The sequence below is a fragment of the Palaemon carinicauda genome, chromosome 10 (assembly GCF_036898095.1).
Source record: "Palaemon carinicauda isolate YSFRI2023 chromosome 10, ASM3689809v2, whole genome shotgun sequence".
Taxonomy (NCBI): domain Eukaryota; kingdom Metazoa; phylum Arthropoda; class Malacostraca; order Decapoda; family Palaemonidae; genus Palaemon; species Palaemon carinicauda.
In genome coordinates, this window is record NC_090734.1 from 126,754,714 (window position 1) to 126,781,272 (window position 26,559).

The 26,559-nt window shown below is 39.6% G+C and overlaps 1 protein-coding gene across 4 annotated transcripts in view; it reads right to left on the reverse strand.

The window, feature by feature from the left end:
- Positions 1 to 26,559, reverse strand: part of LOC137648729 (uncharacterized) — a 95,101-nt gene that overhangs the window by 15,326 nt on the left and 53,216 nt on the right. For all 4 annotated transcript variants that reach the window (XR_011045690.1, XM_068381787.1, XM_068381786.1 and 1 more), the window contains exons 5-7: positions 14,415 to 14,520; positions 12,914 to 13,055; positions 3,560 to 3,757 (exon numbers count right to left, since the gene is read on the reverse strand). Coding sequence is in view for 3 of the 4 variants with exons in the window: in XM_068381787.1 (XP_068237888.1) it covers positions 3,560 to 3,757; positions 12,914 to 13,055; positions 14,415 to 14,520 (446 nt within the window). In the remaining variant the exon portion in view is untranslated. The remainder of the gene's footprint in view (positions 1 to 3,559; positions 3,758 to 12,913; positions 13,056 to 14,414; positions 14,521 to 26,559) is intronic.

Below are 26,559 nucleotides of genomic sequence, written 5' to 3' on the forward strand. Positions count from 1 at the left end.
GGGGGCTAACATAATACAGGGATGGGGGGAGTGGGGGGCGGTCTGGCATTAAAAGCAACCCTAAAGTGAGGCAATAAAAGTCAACCAAGGGACCCAATTGATATGAATTACAGTACACTACTGCCAGAAGATACCCACCTCAATTGTTATTTTCTATAGCTTTTATTTCAATGGGAAACTTATGCTACTACCTATATTGCCTATGAAACTATTGTATATGTTTAGAGTAATGTTTATTTTACAATTAGCTTTAAGGATTGTCTTTTAAAAGTTTTTTCTAAAATTGACAAATGTGAATTTCACAGTAACAACACATTTATAAATGGGGACAAGAAACCTAATTGGTACTGAACTTCTCCATCATATGAAGAGAAACCTTAATGACATAGGAATTTTAGAAATTACAATATATTTAGGTCAAAATTATTTCCTAGGGCATGTACATAGCTTAAAAGATGTAACACTACAACAGTCAGTCCTTGCTCTTTGAGGGAGTTAGGTAACAGAGAAAGGCGCGAAAAACGAGAATACACTAATACTTGCTGCCCTAGGGTGGGGCAAATCCCAACCCTATCAACACACTGCCCAATACCTACGTGTGGTCGATTAACACACCAAGTACTGCCTAATATTATTTTCACTTGGTTTCTATCACAGTATAAATATTTTGTAATTGAATGAAGACATTTCAGTAAGTGTACAGTATATGTGCACACGTGCACACTACGTACTGGACACGGTAAGGCTACGGTACAGCAAAGTACAGTACTGTACCTAATGCTACAGTAATCATCAGGATAATTATAGCAAAAAAAACACTGTTGTTCCTATCTAATAATAACACTCACTGATACTGTAGTGTATATTACTGTATTATATGTACAGTACAATCACTACAGTACGGCTTAAAATTCTTGAGTGTTCGCTGTTTTCGTTCTGATGACTCGCACTGTTTGACAACTCACCGCACATGTAGCCTACATTTATATATTGTAGAGTATAGTACATGTAGTAATCTCCATACAGTGCTGTACAGTATAGTTAATAAACAATACTACACATTACAGTAATACTGTACTGAACAATATGTATATAATGTTACTGCATTGAAGATTAACTAAATGTACTGTACATATTTCATAAAACGACCACTAACTATTTTCATACAAAATTCTATGCAGTCTTGAAGCATGATGCAACTCCGGGTGCAAATGAGAGCGGGCTGTTTGAAATCATCATGCTGCGAGAGTATTTCTCGCAAACCCGCGAATAAGTGAGATTTTTTTCAATGTGTTATACGGTTCTCTGTCGCGAAATCGCAAAGAGAGAACCCGTGAATAAAGAGGGCTGACTGTACAAAGAAAAATGAGTGCATGCGCATGTATATCACATACCAAGAATGTACCAATGTAAATCCTAAGAGCTAGTTAATAGCACCCACCCAGACCTATCCCCCCTAGGCCTACGCCATGTCGAGGTTTGCAAGAGGGCACTCAGTCGTACCTTTACCTTAGGTACTGTCAACAGGTACCTCTTGGTGGCTGAAAAAGAATGATTATTAGAATTCATAATACTGAAAAGGTAAATTCTAACTTTATTATGAATGGATACTTAACAGCACATGTAAAATATCTTTTGAAAAGATTCTCAAGCTAGCACGATGAAGTATCAAACCTATGTCATAGAGGATCCCGAATCCACAAGACCAGTACTTTTACCACTTGACCACAGCAATTAACAACCGGGTGAAAGGACAGGGTAGCGGAAAGCGCGAGTCTGAACACCCAACACTCAAACTGGAAAAGTCCATGATCAAAAATTCTTCATTAACTGTGGCCTTTTATCCTATCTTTAAAAACCCTTCCTGCTGTAATGACTTTTGATTATCAAACTACGCAGCCACTCATTTTCGGCCAAGAGCAACATAATTTGCTGAGGGAAGAAAGATTAAAAACCTTACCTCTGTATTGTACCATTTTCATAATATCCTTTATAACTCATGCGAATACTCCATGAGAGGTGGCTTCTAACAATTAGAAGGGGAAGCATCGGTAATTCTTGAGAACTCCAAACTTGATGGATTGCGAAACGAAAGACTACCAGATTAACGGCAATCAAACAAGACTAAACAAAGCACCATTATCACTGGAATTGGTATAAACAACACCCCAAACACAAATACTTGAAGAAGCAATAAGCAAAAAATAAGGATAATGGAAATTCAAAATGGAGCAAATGGTTGTTATTCACCCGTTCCACCGAAGCAACTGAAGTTAAGATTCAAGTGAACAATCATTCCAGCTGTCAGTGTTACCAACGACAGGGCATAGTAGGAGGTATCAGGGTAGCCAATGTGGTAAACATTTGGCCAGTTATTGGGATTCAAAGCTAGATAAATTATCCTAAGGTAATGTTTATCAATATTCAAAGCACATCAATTGAGACTTCCAGATAGTATTTAATTAGACGCGAGAAATTATGCGCATGGCATGATAGTCTCGTTTACGTAGTACTGTACTTGTTCACGAAAAATGACCACACGGAGCAAGATTTTTGCTCTCAGACAATGTAACACAGGACTCTTAATCCCATTTGAATTTTTGTGCTCGTATCCCAATTTGCTTATGTAGAGAGGTATTACTGTATCAAAAACCATGCAGTGTAAATCTGAAATTAATTTAACATAAAAAATAATTACCAATTCAATATCTTATATCAACAAGGGATAATAACTATCTAAAACTAATTCTCTGGACCTAACCTCGTTTAGGTACCTGGCCCCTTCCTAATACAAACCAATAAAAAAATAATCATTATTTGAAGTTAAAACCTTCACACTATACATTTTTTTTTAATCTTTATAATTGCTTACAACTAGCAGAATCAAAGGCTGGAATGGCTTCATTGTTATAATCTCTTCTATAATCATCTAGTCTAGCCTTCTCCGGATTTCTACTTTAACTAACTAACTAACTAACAAACTAACAACAACAACAAAAATCTTCTTTTATGCTTTGAACTTTAATCTGTTCAGTAACCATGAAACATACTTCCAAAGAGGAACAGTAAGGCCTTGCACTCCTCACAACAAAATTCTAAATCACAAAATTGCCACAGGCATTACACACAAAGAAATTGCAGATCATGATCAGCCAAAACAGTTTCCTTGCATAATAGACAGCAATTGCTAGCCAATCTTGGGGAAGACATCTTTAAACAACTAAAAATAAGTATAAAACGAACAAAAACCCGGACAATCTAGAATGCACATCTGCCTATACCCAAGTCGACTTTAAGACTGAAGACAATGATTAGATATGCACTGCATTTTATTGTCATTATACGCCGTCAGTCTCATTATTTACAAAAGCATTAGTATCTTGGAAGGAAAGAAAATAAAAAATTGGTAATTTTTCAGTTTTTCAGGGGTAACATTGACATAACAAAGCCTCTGAAGATGACAGAAATATGAACATCAGGAGAGGTTCACAGAAATAATAGGGACTTACAATGACATTAAAAGGAAGTAAATACAGTACTGTATGTAAAAATACTTCACCTTATATCTTGAGAGCCAGTTTGTTGGTGGACCACTTTCAACTGTAGCATGAATCACAAGAGCATTGTATATGTTGATGAAAAATGCTTTCAGTTCATCCTGGTTCAAGTTTTCAACAGAAACATGTTGTAGCTCCCGTGAAAGCATTGTATACTCCTTGTAAGCCTCACTTTCTTTGATGGCTTTATAATTCACTGCCTAATATGAAAAACAAAGACATGAATTACTTCAATAACAATATAAAAAAATCAATCCAAAATTTAATCTAACTTAAAAAAGCACAATAAAATTAAACTTTCCAAATGAAACTGTAATAAATTCAAAATTATTTTATCTAAAAAATAAAAACCTCTTACTTTGCTTATACTATAATACACCAAATATTTGGAAAAATTAGTCCAATTCCCCACTTAAAATTAAGTTAAGTACCAATTACAGTAAAGTATGCTAAGCGACCTTCACCCACCAGGACGGGCATCAGTGCCCCAGGTAGTTTTCACTCTAGATAACACGCAATCAATCAAATCATTTCAATCTCCACCAAAAAGCCCAACCTGTTACCCAGTCAAAATCCTTCAATTATTCTTACCATCAAATGTTAAGGTGAGATAGCTGCTTATTCCACATTATAAGGCAAACTTGTTAAACCATTCGAGGTGTATCACACCATGTGCTTGGTCAAGACAAACCCTTACTTCATGTGTGACACCTGAGCAGCCAGCATGGTTCACCTTGACTCACCTACGAAATATGAGGATTGTTGTCCTCTCAGTGGCACGTTACTATAAGAAAAGAGGTTGTACAAGCCAAGATAGGAGTAGTCTGCTGCTCCTGTCTGTCTGCTTTTTGTTTCCATGTCAACCTTTGGATCTTCATCAACCTTTGCTAAGGCGAAGAAGCAACAGCCTTCAAGTGACATACCTCTACATACTTCATGTTCAGACCACTATTCATCTACAGTTCCTACTGCACTGGTTATGCCCTGATACTAAACTATTTGTTTTACCCTGGCTGCAATGCCCCTTGACTAGTCTGCTAGCCTGTCTTTGTTTATTCTGCTGCCATATCATCAGTTTAACTCTTATGCCTGGTGCCTGTTCTACCAGCTGTGAACGTTCAAGCATCATACAATTTTTGTGCACACTAGTAGAAAAATCACAAATTTCAGTAATTTGTATTTTTCCTAACTATACAAACCCTGTGGCCGCGGGGGCATAAAAACAAGAATAGTGCCAACGTTATCCCTGCGTGTCGTAAGAGGCGACTAAAAGGGACGGGACGAGGGGGCTAGGAACCTCCTCTCCTGTATCTACATCCTGTGAGACATCGACAAAGAGATGGAGCTGGGGGGAGAGTGACTGCTCCCCGCACTCTAGTTTTGGGGTGTTTGAATGTGCGTGGATGTAGTACGATAGAGAGTAAAAGATGTGAAATTGGAAGTATGTTTAGGAATAGAAGGATGGATGTATTAGCCTTGTGCGAGACGAAGATAAAAGGAAAGGGTGAAGTGATGTTTGGTGAAATGTCTGGTAGAGTGTCTGGGATTGAAAGGGGAAGAGCGAGAGAGGGTGTGGCTTTATTGCTGAGTGAATGGATGACAGGTAAAGTAGTGGAATGGAAGGAGATATCATCTAGGTTAATGTGGGTAAGGGTTAGGTTGGGTAGGGAATGTTGGGCGTTTGTCAGTGTGTATGGGCCAGGTAGTGAGAAAAGTGAAGAAGAGCGGAATGAGTTCTGGAATGAATTAACTAGGTGTGTAAAAGGACTGGGTAGAAGGAATTATGTAGTTGTCATGGGTGACTTAAATGCTAGAGTGGGCGCTGGAGAGGTAGAAGGTGTCATTGGGAAGTATGGCGTACCAGGTGAAAATGAGAGTGGTGAGAGACTGGCAGATATGTGTGTTGAGCAAGAGATGGTGATAAGTAATAGCTTTTTCAAAAAGAAAGATAAAAATAAGTATACATGGGTAAGAGTGGCAAATGGAAGAGTAGTAGAAAGGGCATTAATGGATTATGTGTTGATAACTAAAAGAATGTTTGGAAGATTGAAAGACGTGCACGTGTTTAGGGGTATGGCTAACGGTATGTCTGATCATTTTTTGGTGGAAGGAAAATTAGTTGTAGCAAAAGAATGGGGGAATAGAGCAGGTGGATGTAAAAGGGAGGTAGTGAGGGTTGAAGAGCTAATGAAACTGGGGGTAAAAAGTAAATATCAGGAAAGGTTGAAAATGATATATGACGAAGTGAAAGTAAGAGAAACTGGCTATTTAGAAGAGGAGTGGAAGTTAGTAAAAGAAAATTTTGTTGGGATTGCAAGTGATGTGTGTGGAAAGAAGGTTGTTGGAGGCAGCATGAGGAAGGGCAGTGAATGGTGGAATGAAGGAGTGAAGGTAAAAGTGGAAGAGAAAAAGAGGGCTTTTGAAGAATGGCTGCAGAGTAATAGTATAGAGAAGTATAAAAAATATAAAGAGAAAAATGTGGAAGTAAAGCGCAAGGTACGTGAGGCAAAGAGGGCAGCTGACCTGAGGTGGGGTCAGGGATTAAGTCATTCATATGAAGAGAATAAGAAGAAGTTTTGGAAAGAAGTGAAGAGAGTAAGGAAGGCTGGCTCAAGAATGGAAGAGACAGTGAAAGATGGAAATGGAAGGTTGTTAAAAGGAGAGGAGGCAAGGAAAAGATGGGCGGAATATTTTGAAAGTTTACTGAATGTTGAGGATAATAGGGAGGCAGATATAATTGCTGTTCCAGGTGTTGAGGTGCCAGTGATGGGAGATGAGAATGAGAGAGAGATTACAATAGATGAAGTGAGGAGAGCACTAGATGAAACGAGAGTAGGAAAAGCATCTGGTATGGATGGTGTGAGAGCTGAGATGTTGAAGGAGGGGGGTGTGACTGTACTTGAATGGTTGGTGAGATTGTTTAATATGTGTTTTGTGTTGTCAATGGTACCAGTAGATTGGGTTTGTGCATGTATTGTACCACTATATAAGGGTAAGGGAGATGTGCATGAGTGTTGTAATTCAAGAGGTATTAGTTTAAGCGTAGTTGGAAAAGTGTATGGTAGAGTATTGATTAATAGGATCAAGGATAAAACAGAGAATGCAATCTTGGAAATACAGGGTGGTTTTAGAAGAGGTAGGGGTTGTATGAATCAGATTTTTACAGTTAGGCAGATATGCAATAAATATTTAGCTAAAGGTAAGGAGGTGTATGTTGCGTTTATGGATCTGGAGAAAGCGTATGATAGAGTTGATAGGGAAGCAATGTGGAATGTGATGAGGTTATATGGAGTTGGTGGAAGGTTGTTGCAAGCAGTGAAAAGTTTCTACAAAGGTAGTAAAGCATGTGTTAGGATAGGAAATGAAGTGAGTGATTGGTTTCCGGTGAGAGTGGGGCTGAGACAGGGATGTGTGATGTCGCCGTGGTTGTTTAACTTGTATGTTGATGGAGTGGTGAGAGAGGTGAATGCTCGAGTGCTTGGACGAGGATTAAAACTGGTAGACGAGAATGACCATGAATGGGAGGTAAATCAGTTGTTGTTTACGGATGATACTGTACTGGTTGCAGACACAGAAGAGAAGCTTGGCCGATTAGTGACAGAATTTGGAAGTGTGTGTGAGAGAAGGAAGTTGAGAGTTAATGTGGGTAAGAGTAAGGTTATGAGATGTACGAGAAGGGAAGGTGGTGCAAGGTTGAATGTTATGTTGAATGGAGAGTTACTTGAGGAGGTGGATCAGTTTAAGTACTTGGGGTCTATTGTTGCAGCAAATGGTGGAGTGGAAGCAGATGTACGTCAGAGAGTGAATGAAGGTTGCAAAGTGTTGGGGGCAATTAAGGGAGTAGTAAAAAATAGAGGGTTGGGCATGAATGTAAAGAGAGTTCTATATGAGAAAGTGATTGTACCAACTGTGATGTATGGATCGGAGTTGTGGGGAATGAAAGTGATGGAGAGACAGAAATTGAATGTGTTTGAGATGAAGTGTCTAAGGAGTATGGCTGGTGTATCTCGAGTAGATAGGGTTAGGAACGAAGTGGTGAGAGTGAGAACGGGTGTAAGAAATGAGTTAGCAGCTTGAGTGGATATGAATGTGTTGAGGTGGTTTGGCCATGTTGAGAGAATGGAAAATGGATGTCTGCTAAAGAAAGTGATGAATGCAAGAGTTGATGGGAGAAGTACTAGAGGAAGGCCAAGGTTTGGGTGGATGGATGGAGTGAAGGAAGCTCTGGGTGATAGGAGGATAGATGTGAGCGAGGCAAGAGACCGTGCTAGAAATAGGAATGAATGGCGAGCGATTGTGATGCAGTTCCGGTAGGCCCTGCTGCTGCCTCCGATGCCTTAGATGACCGCGGAGGTAGCAGCAGTAGGGGATTCAGCATTATGAAGCTTCATCTGTGGTGGATAATGTGGGAGGGTGGGCTGTGACACCCTAGCAGTACCAGCTGAACTCGGTTGAGTCCCTTGTTAGGCTGGGATGAACGTAGAGAGTAGAGGTCCCCTTTTTGTTTTTGTTTCTTTGTTGATATCGGCTACCCCCCAAAATTGGGGGAAGTGCCATGGTATATGTATGTATGTATACAAACCCTTATCCTTTTAAGTGGGAGTACTTTGGCTTCTGTTAACTCAGCTAGGAAAAAAACATTCTGTATGGCAGAGTAGCAGGAGTGTGTGGGAGAAGGGGGATTTGGCAATTTTCCCATAAGAGTTTGCGGGTAGAATGGAGTGGGCAGAAAACTTTAAAAGGACTCAAGTTTGTATAGTTAGGAAAAATAAATATTAAAAAATTTGCTCTCATATGGATACAAACCCTCACCCTTTTAAATAGGAGACTCAAAGTTAGCTAGAGGGAAACCCTACTACACCCAGCATCCAAAGGTACCCGTAGGCCTAGCCTACTTTACCGGTATCTGTTCTAGAACCATAAGTTGGAAGTGAGAAACAGACATCTACCACACAGACTACCACGCCAGGGGGTAAAATTTGACAGGTGTTATCCTGAGGCTCCATATTAGTGACAGGCTTGTCGGGTCTATGCTCCTCACCCCAGAGAAGTTGACCAAATTCAGAACCATACTTTTGTACACTTCACCTGGACCTCACCTGGTAGATTCATCTCTGAGTGGAGGGCGCATGCTCATAGGACAGTAGGAGGGGAAAAATGAAGTACTGTTATTAGATGGGGAAAACACTTGCTAGACAATTCAAACCCTGTCCCCACAACTGCGTTTAGAAACAATCTGAACATGCTGTAGATTACTTGTACGAGCCTAAGTTGTCCAATATCTTTTAGGTAACCTTAAATACGTTGTGAAAAATGAAGCACTCGCACAATCCATTCGTCTGCCCTGTGTTCTTGCCACTTCCCCCAGTGGGTTGCTACATAGCCCCCACCTGCAAAGACACACGTGGAGGGTTGCCACTCCTACTGCTGGCGAGACCCTCTCCTTCTTTTCCATCTTTGAAGGGGTTCTGGCCACAAACAGAGTGATAAAAAATTGATGGTCACCTCTTCTGATAAGCTAGAGGATGCGATGACTGGGTCAGGTCTGAAGGAGGATCCTGATACAGGTTTACCTATCCCTAACGACCAGAATGACACTGTCCTTTGGAAAAGTGAGCCCTGGCTTGTTTTTCTCCTACTATCCACCGTCTTAGCCACTTCTTCCAGAGGAAAAAAGCAGAAGTCGATGCCAGCGAGGAGTTCCTAAACTTCGAAGTCTTTCTGCAGAATAACCGTCTGTGTAGCTTGCTGATCAGAGTTCTGCCTCCTTAGGTTCCAGTTCGCCAGATGTTGAGGTTAAGATGGGTCGGGAAATCAAAGACTTTACTGCCTGTGAGTATAAGGTCGGTACAGTTTATCTCTTGTGGACCTCCGGCTTCCTAAAGTCCTTCCTCGTGGTGAAGAGTAATACCAGACTGGACCAGCGATCAAGCCAGAAGGTAACGTGGATATCAGTAGCACCCGCCATTTCCATGGCCATTCTCTCGGCCACTGTTTCCATGGTCATTCTCTTAGCCGCCAAGAAAATGGTGGACTCCTGCGCAAGCTGCTCTACCATCCAACATTAGGGCCAGGGTAACAATATTTCCCGCTGCATGAAAAGAGGGAGTTGCCCTTTTCAGTAGGTAGAACTTCCTCTGCAGTGCTCTGGAAGGCAGGAAGAGATAAAATAATCTGTTTGCCTTAAAGGAGTTCACCGGCCCAGGCACCATTTCATCTAACTCCTTCATCACCATGGTTGTGTTTTCAAAGAAAGGAAGTGTGTTTGCCCTCTTCACCTCTCGAATCCCCACAAACAACTGGTCGATAGTCGTAACCAGATGCTTCACAAGTATCTGAAAGGGTTTCCCCAACTTGTTGGATTTTCCAATGTCTGAATCAGGGGCTTCGTCTTCTTCGGAGGTCTCTGAGGAGGATTACTGGATGACTTGGACTTCCTGTCTCTCTTTTTCACATCAGGAGAAGAACGAGAGCACTTCCTCCTTTTTCCTCAATGACTATGATCTGGAGAGGGGGAGGTGACCCAACTCCTACTGGGGGAGGATACCCTGCTGGCACGCATGGTGAGCGATTACTCAGAGTCCTTCTCTGGGGGCACGGACCTGATGCAGATTCAGACATTTCTCCTTGCTGACACCCCAAATGTAATGAGTCTTCTCTGGCCAACTGTGACAATGAGGATGACTTCCGATGGCGTGATTGCCCTGAGGGGAAGCCACTCACCTAATTGCGGTAGCACTCACCTCACCGTCAACAGTGGCCACTCTCCCTTTGGATGTGTACTTGGAGGAGGGACTTTGGGTTATCTTTGTTGTGTCTCTCCTTATTGTGCGGGACACTCCAACTTGGATTCTCGCATAGAACTGGATTCCCTCTCGTCCTTCTAGCAAAGACTCGCTCGTCTACCTGATGCACATCTGGGTCAGCATGAAGAGTAAAGGAGACTAATCTGAATTGTCTAAGGAGAAAATCCAGGCGTATATGAGCCTGGAATTTAAATAATTTTTCTTAGGTGAGGATGTGGGATGTTCAGGATGGCTCACTACTCTCACCCCTGGAGGCACGTGGGGGAAGGGAGGCATCTGACCACGTGGCAAACCAGGTTTTCGCGAGTGGGGTATCTTGGACCTACAGTATTTCTTTTGGCCACTTCGCACTTTCCTTGAGAAACCGAAGGAGGAGTTGGTGCCAATCAGCATTGCCTGAGAAGCTGTGGTTGTAGTTGTCCTCGTCTCCCTGAAGTGGAGAATTACACTTGAAGATGACTTCCGATGGTGTGATTGCCCTGAGGGGAAGCCACTCGCCTTATTGCAGTAGCACTCATCTCACTGTTAACGGTGGTCACTCTCCCTTTGGGTGTGTGATGTCATCCTCTCCGCTCCAGTTCCTTGACCACGTTCTGGCCGATACTTGGACGAGGGACTTTGGTTTATCTTTGTTGTCTCTCTCCTTATTGTGTGGGACACTCCAACTCGGATTCTCTCATAAAACTGGATTACCTCTTGTCCTTCTTGCAAAGACTCACTCGTGTACCTGATACACATCTGGGCCAGCATGAAGAGTGAAGGAGACTAATCTGAATTGTCCAACAAGGAGAAAATCCAGGCGTATACGAGCCCGGAATTCAAATCAGTTCTCTTAGGTGAGGATGTGGGATGTTCAGGATGGCTCACTACACTCAGCCCTGGAGGCACGTGGGGGACGGGAGGCAACTGACCCCATGGCGAACCAGGTTTTTGCGAGTGGGGTATCTTGGACCCACAGTATTTCTTTTGGCCACTTTGTCGTTGAGAAACCGAAGGAGGAGTTGGCGCCAATCAACATCGCCTGAGAAGCTGTAGTTGTAGTTGTCCTCGTCTCCCTGAATTGGAGATTTACCCTGAGTACGGAAGTAATTGAAGATCCTCCTCTTTCTTGGAGAACCACTTTCGTCCTTACTGCTTCTTTTTGGAGTCATGTCCTTGAACTCCACAACTCTGGAGGCCATCGCATCTCCACACAAAGTACTATATCCCCTTCCAAAACATCCACTCAGATGAGATTAAAAAAGAATTGGATGTAGGAGAAGCAGAAGCTTGGAGGAAGAAGGACGACCAGAATAACTTGAGGGCCACCTCTAACACTGAAGAGCAAACTCGGGAAGAAAAAGATGGCCCTGCCAGCAACAGGACCTTTGAATTGCTCACCTTGAGCAACAAGCCTAGATGCACGGGAACTAGCAGCCAAATCTGTGCCCTCCACCTGAGAAGGTAAGGGAAACACACACATGGACCCTGATCCTGGTGATGAAGGAATTGGGTAGGCAGAACCCACTGTGGTCTCGGAAAGTGATCAATCCCTCTTTGACTTCTTCTTCCTCCTGTTGTATCGCCCCCACTCATCTTCTGGCCAGTCCTTACACTCCAGGCACATGGACGAGAAGGAACACTGTTGACTGCCAGAAAAACCATTGGTCAAATGAGGGGCAACCTTGTGGAGAGTCATTAATCGGTACGGCCGGGGCACTTACGAATCATATGAGATTGCTGCATGAATAAAATGCAAAGCAACTGCACAATGCAAACACCATAAAACAAGTGAAGAGAAAGCACAGAAGAACAAAAATAACAAAGGTCAGCTTTAAAATGTAAAGTTGACCCTTCTGGGAGAACGGCCTAATCCCTCACATTTCCACTACTCCACCACATTGGATGCATGTTTTTCTCCTTTGTCATGTGATTGAGGTAATACTTTTTCTTGCAAACCACCTAGGTACTTGATATTTTTCCTGCAGCTGAACTTTTGCTCTTTGCCTCTATTTGCTGTATCTATTTCTTTTTTTATGCTTGCTGTACCCAGTGCAACTGCTCCTTAATCTCCTGTACCTGCTGCTCATGCTAAACCTACGACAAGTTACTTTATCATTTTAAACAAGTTTAACGAGATCACCTAATAATATTTCTATTAAAGTGCTCTCCCAAGAGAAAATATGAGCAAAATACTCATAAAATAAATTTAGACATGTAGGCGGGATGAACCCATTGGGAAAGGATGCAAAACAAAATAGCATAAAACAATGCAGTTGGGGTTGAGAGAGTACTGTAAAAGAACTCCAAGTATTATATGCAGTGTCATGCAAGGCACACAGTAACCATTAATCCACCCATTGGTTAACCATGGGTATGTTGAAGAAAATCTAGGAATACCTGTATACATATTTGATGGATTTAGATGAAAGTATTTTTATAAAAACCTGGTACTTTATATCACAAAACAATAATAAGGAATAATGCCCTAAATTTTCATGAAAAGTATCAGTAAAATAAATTTTAAAAAAATATTATAGGATGTTATTAAAATATGGTATACCTATATACCTTTCCATCTGAAGCTACGTGATCATCAAGGATACGAATTATAAGGCGGCGGAGAGATTCAGACAATTCATTGGCACTCTCAACTGAACAGGTTTGAGTTAATCCAGCATTCAAAGCTGACGATTCACTGTTGTCATTCAAGCTGCAATGAAATATGAGGACTTTATTTCCTTAATGGTAGTAACTCACAAACAATCAATATACTTTACAGCACTGTATTCAATTACCATAATGTTCATGATTCCCCATTCCTCTTTGCAATATTAGAAAATGAAGATGTTAACACAAAAAACTGCATAAATTCCACTAACAAATAGGTTTGAAATATTGAAATGATAACTATTTCATAAAACCTTTCAACAATAATACACTAAACCTTAATTAAAGTATCGAATTCTCTTGACACAGTATACTGTAATGGCAGTATGATTGATGCACTTGTATTAAGAAAATTAGTTTTATGACTTCCATCTAGCAGGAGGACTTTGTTATGAAAATAAATAAAATACATGATGTGAGGGTTTCCTCTTATGTTTGCAATGAATATGTACACTGATTCATTGCTATTATATTCTTGTGAACAGTATCATCAATTCTTGGGATGAATGAGATATGTGCCAATTTATACAGATGAGATATCTACCTCTATACTTTATATTCATAAATAAAAGCTTCCATTCACAAAGGATTATTGGGTCTGGTTCTAAAATTTCACAAATTTTTAAACTAATTTCCATTTTTCCAAACTGAAAAAACCCTGATTCCTTTAAAATAGAGGGTATGTCTTCAGTGGCACTGGAGCAGCCACTGAATTGTTTACAAGGGTTTTAGTAGGTTAATGGTAGCTGACACAAGGGGTAAGAACATCCCACTCACCTGTCACAGAGTAACTACTTTTCTCCTTCAGCCTGTGACTGGCAAGGGTGGTTGAGGTGGGAAATTTAATTCTAAAGACACCCTAAAAATTAGTTTTTTATTTTGTCCTACGTGTACAAAAACCCTTCAACCTTTAATTTAGTAAGACACTCTAACTGGTGGGAGGAAGTGCATAAAACTAAACTCTTGGGTTCTTTTCTTCCTGATTGGAAGTTGTGAACAATATTTCAAAGGAGGAGGCTGCTTACAGTCACCTCTTCACTGTGGTACACAATGTATGGGGTTTTGAAGGTTGTATTCTCAAAAGAATAAAATTCACTTCTCCACATGATTATCTTTTATGATCTTCTAGTTACAAGTGAGAGTACCCACAAAAAAAAAAACTATCACAAAGTAATGTAAAAAAAAAAAAGATATGACAGTCGAGAGAGTAGCACAGTGGCATGTCTGTACTAGCCACAGCCAAAGACATTCTGTGATATGCGAATGGGTGTTAACCAACTATCTTGTTCCAGCACTGCTGAAGAAAAGTTTGTGTATGCATATGAGCAAAATGATGGTGGAGTATAATAATAACATGGTGATAGGATACTCCACTATTCAAAAACAAATAAAAAAAATGTACCTGTAAAAGGAATTTTCATCCTTTTCAAATGTAGAGGAATCCTGAATTGATTTTATAAACTTTTTTGTTAGTAGATCAGTTCCAATTTTTGAAGCCTCCTCCTCATCTGAAAAATCAGAACTTGATATTCCTACAACATTTGAGCACATATTTTTAATAATGCTGAAAAGTTTAAAATTACTTGACTTTTTGAGAAAAATCTGGAATTGTAAAGACTAATATAAAATGAAATATAGTTGAGAAAGAGCAGATAACAATTTTCTAATCAGTCAACTCTAGAAATCTCTAGAAAAAAAAAGAAATATAAACATGTGTTAAGGACAAACAAGAGATGAAAGGAGGAAGTAATCAGAATCTTAATGCTCCATTCAAAGGGAAAAAAATAATAGGAGTAGCAAAGTAGATAACATAGAAATATACAAAGGCAAAGTACATGAAGGATCAAAACAGAAGAATTAAAAGTAAAATAGATGGAAATAATGCAAAGAAATGGCATAAAATATTGATATTCTATTCAGAAAAATTAATATAATGTGACATCACATGCCATTCCAATGTCATAATCTGTGATGTATTACTCTTTATGTAAATAGCATGAGAGCGACCAGTAAAACGCCCAAAATGGTCCTGAAGAAAGGGGAAAATTAACAATGACATAATGGAATCAGTAAGCGTATGACATGGAAGAGATTATCAAGAAGTCATCATATATAACCTGGTGAATGGAAAATTATGATCAATTAATTTTGCAAATGAAAAGCCGTTTTTTCCATTTTAACAGTACTCAATATAATCTTCTGTACTTTGTCAAATCATTATATCTGACAGAATACTTAGCATACAGTATTTCAATAATGCATAAAATAATTTATGGACTACAGCATCCAAAGGCTAAATGCCATAATCTACTTTCTGCATAAAACCAGAAAGCTACCCGATGTAACATAGTATACAGTACAGTGAGCCCTCGTTTATCGCGGTAGATAGGTTCCAGACCCGACCGCGATAGGTGAAAATCCGCGAAGTAGTGACACCATATTTACGTATTTATTTAACATGTATATTCAGACTTTTAAAACCTTCCCTTGTACGTAGTACTGTTAACAAACTACCCTTTAATGTACAGAACACTTAATGCATGTACTGTACTACAGTACCCTAAACTAAAACAGGCACAAATATTAAAGGCGATTTTATATCATGCGTTTCCTAAACACGCCAAAAAGCACGATAAAAAATGGCAACCAATGTTTTGTTTACGTTTATCTCTGATCATAATGAAGAAACAAACGCATTTACACATATGTGTATAGGTTAGTTTTTGCATCGATTATATTGATTATTCAGTACAGTATGTTGATTTTGTTATTACCAATGTTTTACTTAATTTTTCTTAGGACTTCAAAATGAAATGTTTTTCTTTATGACGCCGCCTGAAACGACGGCGTCATAAAGTACACTCAGTAAACAACCACGCTCAGTAAACAAACGAAGGCATTTAACGCGCATAATGAAAGTGATAAATAATGATATTACAGTAAAAGCTTTTAGAAAATATGTTATTACAAATATTATTTACCGTATCTATATAAAATCATACATACGTAGCAAAGCAGGAAAACAAATTACGAGAGAGAGAGAGAGAGAGAGAGAGAGAGAGAGAGAGAGAGAGAGAGAGAGAGAGAGAGAGAGAGAGAGAGAGAGAGAGTTGTTTTACGTACGTAAATGTAAATTTTAAACAAAAAAAAAATAGCCCCATTTCATATAAAATAGGTTATTACAAATATTTTACTTTATCATATTACAGTAGTCTGTATAATACTGTAAAGTTCAGTACAGTATGTTGTTGTTATAGTCGTGGCGATGAAATTCTCACGAAACAAAAACACGGCATTCGATTACAACAGCTGATTCATTCTCTCTCTCTCTCTCTCTCTCTCTCTCTCTCTCTCTCTCTCTCTCTCTCTCTCTCTCTCTCTCTCTCTCTCTTCGTGTTATACAATACTTACATATAGATGAAGAAACTAAAATTAGTTTTCTTAGTGTCAATTAAATACGAAACGAAAAAATTATGCCGAGTTTATTCATCCATTTCAATCGTTGCTAAAAATACGGCATCCGATTTCATCAGCAAACCACTATTTTTTGTGAAACATCATTTTATTCTAGAAAATTGCTACTCTTTAAATAGTTAATTGCACATTAAGAAAGCGTGTACTTTTGTTTTTAAATTTCGGGAGTGTTTTAAAAATCGAGTATTGTTGACTTCTTTTTGTTTTACTTTTGGCTGTGATTAGATCAGCTGACGTCTAGCTGCCGCTCATGAGAGTGTACGAATACACTAACAAATTATCGTTTATACCATTTCTTAACTTATTCAAACCGTCTACTGTACAGTATACAGTTGATATTATATAAGCACCAATGTGTTATAACCTATCAAATTTATTTGTTTATTACATTTAAAACAACACACACACACTCTCTCTCTCTCTCTCTCTCTCTCTCTCTCTCTCTCTCTCTCTCTCTCTCTGTGGGCTACTTTTCACTACCTCCCATTCCTTACCTCTCTCTATCTCTCTAACAAATGATATCTTTGTTGCTCCTCAAAGTTTCATTTATATTGAAAATCAATCATGATTCAATTTTCCTTACTTTCTCCAATCTCGCACCATCGGTCACATCGCGGTATTTTCGAAATTTCCGGAAAATCCGCGATATATGTATATACATGCGTTATGAAAAAAATCTGCGAAGTGGTGAATCCGCGATGGTCGAACCGCGAAGTAGCGAGGGATCACTGTACTATAATTAGTGATTAACCACTTCATGGTGATAATACAGTATAGGCTAACAAGTCAGTAAGTTGCACTGAATTATAGATGCGTAAATAATGGTTAAAAAAAGATATGAAAGTAATAGGCTGATTAAATACAAAGAACTTGTTGCATATATAAGTAATCATAGAATGAATGGACTCTATTAGACAATATTTCCTTATTCAACTTTGCTACAATTACTAAAAGTAGAATTCTAATGTCATTTATCATTTCAAAATTACAATTTACCCACGAATGAGTAATCTTTGCATATAGCAAAGCATATACAATTGTACTCGATTTGATAGAAAAAAGGGATTTTTTGACATGGCGAAGTGTCTTGTGGAGTGACGAAGCAACCTTTTGCGTGAGTGAGACGACCGGGAAAAAAGTGTGGAGGCGAAAGGGGTCAGATCCTCTTAAGCCTAACTTAACGGGCAAGACAGTAAAGCACACAGCATCGCTTATGGTATGGGGTACGTTTGCCTACGGTGGTGCCCCAAGCCTTGTTGTTTTGCCTAAAGGCATAACGGTTAATGCTGACCGATATTTGAACATTTTGAAGGAAAATTTAGCGGATTGTTTTGCGGCTACAGGAGCTGAAATTTTTCAGCAGGACGGTGCCCCTTGCCATACGGCTAAGAAAGTGAAAAAGTGGCTTGAAAATAGCGAAGTTGACTATATTACTGATTGGCCAGGTCAAAGTCCTGATATTTCGCCCATTGAGAACCTTTGGGCGATAGTTAAAGCCCGCCTTCGTAAAGAAGTTACGACAAACGTCACACTTCTCGAGGCGGCGCTCCATAAAGTGTGGGCTGAAATACCTGCAGAAATTCTTCATAATTTAGCAGATAGTGTTCCTCAATGACTTTTGGAGGTCAAGAAGAGGAAAGGCTACCCTATAGACAAGTAGAAGGGATATTGGTGAGTGTTCAATTAAATTTTTATTGATTTATATTGTGTATTAGTGTTGATATGGGGGGGGACCAAAATGAATGCACGGCGGATGCTGCCCGGACAGAGCGATCCGCGCTGACTGTAGTATTGAGCCTCATGATGGAGAAGGCCTGACTATTAGAATGCCTGGGTTCATTGCCAGAAACCTTAGAAGGTGCAGAATGTTTACCAAGCATTGTAGAGCTTGAAAGAAATTCAAATTTTTGCCTATAATGCAAAAAACACAGATAAAGATGAAGCGCGATGTTTCATATGTATGAGTAGAATAACATTGGACACTTTGGTCTAACAGCCAATCAGCAGCCAGGCTACTGATCAGCATGATCTGATTGGTTGTCTCCTCTACCAGCTAGTTGTGTGCCTTATAGGAAATCATCTGAGCATGCTAGGCTGCACAGAAATGGAGAAGAGCCTCCATTCTCCGATGGAGTTGTGGCGGGATGTAAACAAAACAACCCCCACACCCTTGAATCTTACTTACCTACAATGGTCTCCACAAAACAAACTTTCCCCTTACGTTATCAGCAGCGGGACTCTTGGACGAAAGGACAAAAATCAAAACAAAACATATCCTTAACACTATATTCTTACAAACTATAATAAATAAATCAATAACCATCCACAATCAAATTACCAACACTTAAAACTAATCAAAACTTAACACCAAATAATATAATATATAATAACCGAAAGCACCACTCATATAACCCACAAAAACCCTAACAGACTTAAAATTACCCCACACACCAAAACCAATATTTGTTTATGTGTGGACGTCGTTGTCCACACAAGGGCCAACAGTCCTTTTATAGCCCAACCCCACAACTCGGTTGCAACGCCACAATATGGCAACACTTGACACTCAGTCAATACAAAATGTTTTAATTGATTTAGTCCGTGAGCGTAATCATCATCATCATCATCCTCATCGGTATCATCATCATCAACAGCAATCAGAAGTAAATTCGGTCAGGGTCGTCAACAAGTAAATCAATCTGAGCAGTCCTATCAAGTTCTGTTACAGGCCAAGTCGTCAACAAACAATTTTACATTCAAGAAAACCTCTCCAAAGGAGGAATCACGGCCTGCCAAAATAAAAAAGAAAAACACTTATGAACACTCCTAACTAACTTAACTATCGCACTATAATCAAAGATAAACAATAAACTTTCTATCATTCACGAACGCGCCTAACAAAAATCAATAAAAACAGTACTTACTCCGAATATAAAAAAACACTTCACACAGCCGGCTTTCGAAGAACAAAAAAAATAGAACCGACTCCTTCTACAGTCCAAGATCCAATGCTTTTGCCCAAGACATTCATTACAGCCCTAACCTAGCTAAAAAGGTAAACAAAACCTCAAATATACCGACAGTCTTTCAAACAACAACCAATCATTCGCTAACTACCCTTGTTCTTCGGCACGCACCGCGGACACACAAAACACGCACACACAAACGCACATACACATACTCTCTTGCGCACGCGCGATCTAGCAAAACTAAAGCAAATTAAATTTCTCTCTCTCTCTCTCTCTCTCTCTCTGGCAAAACTAAAGCAAATAAACACTCTTTCTCTCTCTCTCTCTCTCTCTCTCTCTCTCTCACAAAACTAAGCAAATACTGTAAACACTTCCTCTCTCTTGCGGTTTGACAAAACTTAAGTAAATAAACACACTCACTCACACTCTCTCTCTCTCTCTCTCTCTCTCTCTCTCTCTCTCTCTCTCATTAATGACAAAGCTAAAGCAAATAAAATGTCTCTATTTAACAATACTAAAACAACTCTCTCTCTCTCTCTCTTTCTCTCTCTCTCTCGATTTGGCAAAACAAAAAAAATAAATTAAAATAAAATTAATCCTCTACATTCCTCCCCCCTTACTTTGCCAAATCCTCACACAACACTTACCTATTTTCTCATTACCCAGTCGCAATCAGGAACAGGGCCTCGGCTTCGAGTAACTGGGCCTTCATATACCTGCACTCTCTCATTCACTTCTTCCATGTCGTTTTCATTCAACGTACTATTACTATTCCCGTCTATGTTCTGCTCGTCTAAGATATCATTCACTATTTCATCTACCTCAGTTTCATCTGGCCCGAAAATCCCACTAATTTCTGTCAACAATTCATCCATTACATCTAAACCATTTTCTACTTTAACAAAAGAATCATTCATACTGCTTATCATTCTCCTATCTTTCATTCTCGTGTTCGTCATACGTTCTCTTGCCTCATCTAACGAAAAACCACACACACTATAGGTATCATTCATACTCATCCAAGTTTCATCTGTATTAATACATTTATCTTCCATACTCACCTGGACATTTACACCCTTGTCCTGCTTATTCTGATTCCCGCCAACAACTACAAAATTTTCCTGTCTTTTATCCCCAGTAAAATTCTCAACCTTCTTTTTCCTTCCATACTCTACTAACACCAATTGCTTATCTTCTAAACCTAATGCCTCACACATACTCGGTTCATACTTGTTCGTTCTCAGCCATTTATTCATACCATTCTCCTGAATATATCTTGGTACCTCCTTCCATTTCCGCAACTGATTGTGGTGTGCCCTAACCTTTTCCACACTACCATCCACACTTACTTTACCTAAAACATAACTCAACCCACTAGAACCAACATCTAGCACCTCATATGGACCTTCAAACTTATCACGTACCTTATTGACATTCATTCTTCCTTTTTCAATTACTTCTTTTAACACTTTCTCTCCCACTTTGTAGCTTTCAAATCTCTCATTTGCTTTCTTCCAAACATCTCTATCATTCTCGGACACACTCAATCTCGGTCTTACTATCTTTTCAAAATTCAACACAAACTTACACGGAGACATACCAGTACTCTTGTGCACCGTCGCATTATACGCCCACAACGCACGCCCAACATATAAATCCCAATCATTATCACATGTACTCATCATCCGCAAAATTTCTGTTAAGGTTCTTACAGTCCTTTCAGCCAAACCATTCGCACTTGGCATATACGGAGTCGAATATACATGCTCAATGCCCCATTCTTTTAACATCTGCTCAAACTCCCATCCAACAAACTCCGGACCATTGTCACTTAACATTTTCGCAGGCTTACACACACTCATCGGCAACATCACTTGACTTACCATTCTCGCTACAGTCTCACTTCTTTTATTCTTGATGGGTACTGCATACGCAAACTTACTCATATGATCGACCATGATAATCATTCCCACATGTCTCCTCGCAGTCACAGGCAACGAAACACAATCAATCACAAACATCTCAAATGGCTCTTTCATACGTAACCTCAAAACAGGCGGACTTGCATGCATGCTCTGATACTTTCCCTTCTGACAATCCTCACAAGTAGTCGCTACATCCCTACAAATTTGGCTCAACCCAGGCGTAAACAACCTCTCTCGCATGCATTCCCACAATTTATTCTTCCCCATATGCCCATACCTGTCATGCACTACCATACACATACTTACAGCTGCATGCATTGGAAATACAGGAAAATATATATCTTCATCCATTCCCCTATGCAAAAAATACACAATATTCTTACAAACAATAAATCTTTTAACAACTTTCTTATACGCTTCCAAATCACACGGCCATTCTTCCACCCTAATACCATTTAAAATACATTCACGTAACCTATTTATTTCAAAACATTCACCTTGCATTTCTTCCACCTCTTCTTTGCTTAACAAATCTTCTTCACTCTTTGCAATATCAATCATGCCAACAAAATTTGCCATGAATACACTATTATCCTCAATTACTATTACAGTACAGCCATTCTTTGAAAGCAAACCCTTACCAACATCAACTGACACATGGTGCAACCTCAAAAAATCTATTCCCATCAAAAAACAACTAGGCATTTCATTCTCTCCCATTACAATAAAATTATGTTCAACTTCCATACTCCCTAGTTTCACCTTCAACCTCACTTCTTCCCAAACAAGTAAACTTCCCTGACCTATTCCATGAATTCTCACACTCGTACACTGTCTTTTCACTTCCCAATTGTACCTCTCAATTTCCCTGATAACCGACTCATTTACTAATGACACTTGAGCACCCGTATCAATTAAACTACAATATTCATTCTCATTTATATTCACATATGTCATCATCCTTCCTTTTACACCATGCATACATACATTTACTCTCCTTTCAATTCTGTCACTCACTTCACCAATATGTTCATCATCATATTCACTGTCCTCTATACCGTCATATCTTAGGTTAAGGTCACTTGCACCATTATCCTTCTCACTCAAAAATTTGCAACATTCCTCATTACATTGCATCCTCAAGATATATTCCCTATCATTCTCCTTACATTCCCTATATTCCATCGGTCGATTCCATCCAAAATACAAATACACAGTTACACCATACAACATACTTACCACCATTAATATCCTTGATAATAATTCCCCTTCTAGTACACTATTCTCCTCCTCATATACCATTTCTTTTGACACTTCATTCATCACCCTTCTCTTAAGCTCGGTTACGCTACCCGGTATTTCCATATTTAACCCCTCTTGTATTAGCTTACTTAAACCCATTAGGATACACTTATATACCATATCTTCCCCTTCACAACTCTGCTCCACAACTAAACCATCAGGCAACCTTTCAGAATTCTGATTACTCTCTTTATCTTCCATACTCCCATGCATCCTCGACATCGCATCTGCTATCACATTCTTATTTCCCGGTACATATTCTAACCTAAAATCAAATTCATTCAAATCCTCTATGGTCCTAGCAACCCTTGCATTCACACACTCTTTCCTTATCATATACACTAGGGGCTGATGGTCAGTACGCACAATGAATTTTACACCATACAAAAATACTTTCAATGCTTTCACACAAAATCGTATTGCAGCCAATTCCCTGTCAATCGTCGAATACTTCCGCTCAGCTTTATTAAACGCTTTACTAACATACGCTATTACTCTCAATTGCTCTTCTCCATTTACTCTCTGCATTTGAACCAAACAACCACCCATACTAACCCCACTCGCATCCGTATACAACTCTAGCATATTCGCATTTTCACTGTAGTCTGGAAATGCCAAAGTGACGTCTTTCGCGGCCTCTTCCTTCAACCTTTCAAACGCTTCTATCATCCGATCATCCCATTTTAATTTTGTACTATTCCTTTTACCCGTCCATTCATTCAAAGGCTTCCCTATACCTGAACAATCTCTAACAAACTTGCGCCCAAACTCAACCAAACCAAGAAAACCTCGCAACTCACGCACAGTCCGGGGACGTGGAAATTCTCGCACCTTATTCACAAACTTGTCACTCTTCCTTATACCAGATTCACCCACTACATGCCCAAGAAATTCCACCTCCCTGGACAACCATGTACACTTCTCAAGCTTAATTTTCACACCAACTTCAATTAACCGCCTCAACACTGCCTCAAGCAACCGCATATGTTCCTCAACAGTCTCGCTCGCAATCAGAATATCATCTATAAAAACAGTCACCTTCTGTCGATCGAAACCAGCCAATACAACATTCATCGCTCTTTGGAAGGCAGCAGGCGCATTAGCAAGACCAAAACTCAACCTTTTAAATTGAAAGTGACAATTTGTACTTGAAAATGCGGTAATGGGCCTGCTCCCCTCTGCCAGAGGCATCTGATAATAGCCCCGCACCAAATCTAATTTAGTAAAAACTTTCATTCCATGCAACTTATAAACACAATCAGACACCACATTCATTGGAAAACGTTCTTTAACAGTCACCTCATTCACCTTCCTATAATCAATACACATACGTAAACTTCCATCAGGTTTTCGTACAGGGACAATAGGGCTATTCCAGGCACTCTCACTCCTTTCTATTACACCCATACGCTCTAATTCCTGACACTGCTCTTCTATCTCCTTGGCAATAGGCGGAGAAAAATGCCTGGGACGCTGATATATGGGGGTATCATCACTGAGAACTATTTTAAATTCTGGCAGGTCTGACCCCCCACAATCATCGTCACCGAGACTCATAACTCTCCGCTTATCCCATAACATCTTAAGCAATCGTTCCCTTTCGACCTCACTTATACTCTCATCTAACTTAATTCTTCCTTTCAACGTATCGTAATCCCAATCGTCATCGTTCTTTACCTTACCAGACATTACCTGTCTCGCCTTAACATATCTTCCATCCTCTACATTAATCAGTGTATACATACATCCCATGCAATCGCCCTCACGTATTCCACGTACTCTCTTCCTCCTAACACTCGGCAACAACCTTACATACACCTGGGGTTCCTGCATATTCATAACACCATCATATATATACGCACTCGTTTTCACCAAATTACCTGCTTCCATACCTTCCACTACATATTCATCCTCGTCACTATTTGAAATTCCCAGACTGCTCGGCCATGCAACTTTTACACTAATAACCTCACCCTTCTTACCCGATAACTTTACACTTTCCTTTGCTACCAACGGCACTCCCTTCCACACCTTCGTACTCACTCTGCCATCTTCCTTTAAATAAAATTCCCCACAAATATTACCTTTAACCTTTATTTCTATCATATTCACACTTGGATGTACAATCATACCACATTTTTTCAGAAATTTATACCCAAGCAGTACGTCATATTTCTCATTCGCTCCCTCGACCACGTAAAAATCATTATCCTCTATCATCAGCCCCCCAATCATAACATTTTCCCGCAACTTTCCTTGCACAGGCATACGCAAATTACCAATACCTTTTACTTCACCCTTACATCCCTTAAATTCACAAACCTCTTTTACTTTATCATATGCATTCCTAAACATTAAATTGACACCACAACCAGTATCAATCAAACCAACCAACTCTACACCATTAAAAATCATTTTCACACTCATGCAATCATGTGCTCTTTCTCCCATCACATCTTCATGCAATAAACCCTCACGAACATGCATCACATTCACTCCCCACACACACGAGGACTCACCCAGCTGAACCCTCTGATTAATTAGTTTCCCGAACATCCTGGCTGACTTGATCCCTTCTTTCTACAAACCCTAGCTACATGCCCATCTGCACCACATTCAGTACACTTACCCCGCGGCTCCTTACACATTCTAGCATAATGACCATCCTTACCACAATTACCACAAATTACATTCATACGATTACTACGGCATCCACTCGCTATGTGCCCAGTCATACCACACCGATAACACTTAACCACTTTCTCTTTCTTACAGTCGCTAATACGATGCCCTGTCTCTCCACACCCGAAACATGCTCCTAATGCCCATCTACACTCGTTCTTTTTATGTCCTACCTTCCCACACCTATAACACCTCTCTTCACGGATACCACTACCTAACCTAACTTGCTGCGTACTAGCACTTCTATCTCTCCAAACTTGATTTCCCTGTCTAAACCCGTCATTTCTCGGCATGGTTATTCCAACATTACTCACCCTAACACTTCTATCTACTACACTATCAGCTGCCCTCATTGGCCCTCTCATAACACCATCTCTAAAACTACCAAATTCTGGCACACATTCCTCCATTCCAGTTCTTACACTCACAGATTTACTTTCTTTCATACACCTATCCAACTCGTAATCCTCAACTATCTCTAAAATATCATCCCAAGTCAATCTCTCTCTAGTCCACCTCATTTTCTCCTTCCGTTTCAAATTAATAAACTCACACACACTCTCTGGTACTGTACCCAAAAACTTCTTCATTAGTTCCTTATTTTCATTTATTCCTTCGTCCCCATACTTCTTTCTAGCCAATGTTTCTAACCGACATACATACATCGAGATTGCTTCACCCACCTTCATTCGTGCTTCATCAAAATCATTTTTTCGCTTGTACCTAACACTACCTTTCATACGTTTTACCTGTTCAATCATCCTCTTCTTTACACTTTCATACTCAACCTCTCCTACACTCATTATCACCCCATACATCGTCAACAAATATCCTGACAAAAATTCTCCCAACTCCCTAACCCAAACTCTCTTACTATCCCCATACTTAGCCTGACAAAACTTTTCATATTCCCTAAAGAAGTCATATACATCCCTACTGCTATGTTCATTAAAACTTTCACACCTAGGTACCTCTCTCATAAACACTGTCTTACAAACTTCCTCTACTTCATTCTCACTACTATCTTCACTGTCTACTCCCTTCTTGTTGCCTTCCTCTTCATTTGAATACAATGAATCTAGTTCTACACTCAAAGTCCTATCTTTAACTATTCCCTTCTTACCCTTTTTCTTACTTACCACCTTCACCCATTCATGATCATCCTCACTCACACCCTGACCTTTCTTCTTTTCTT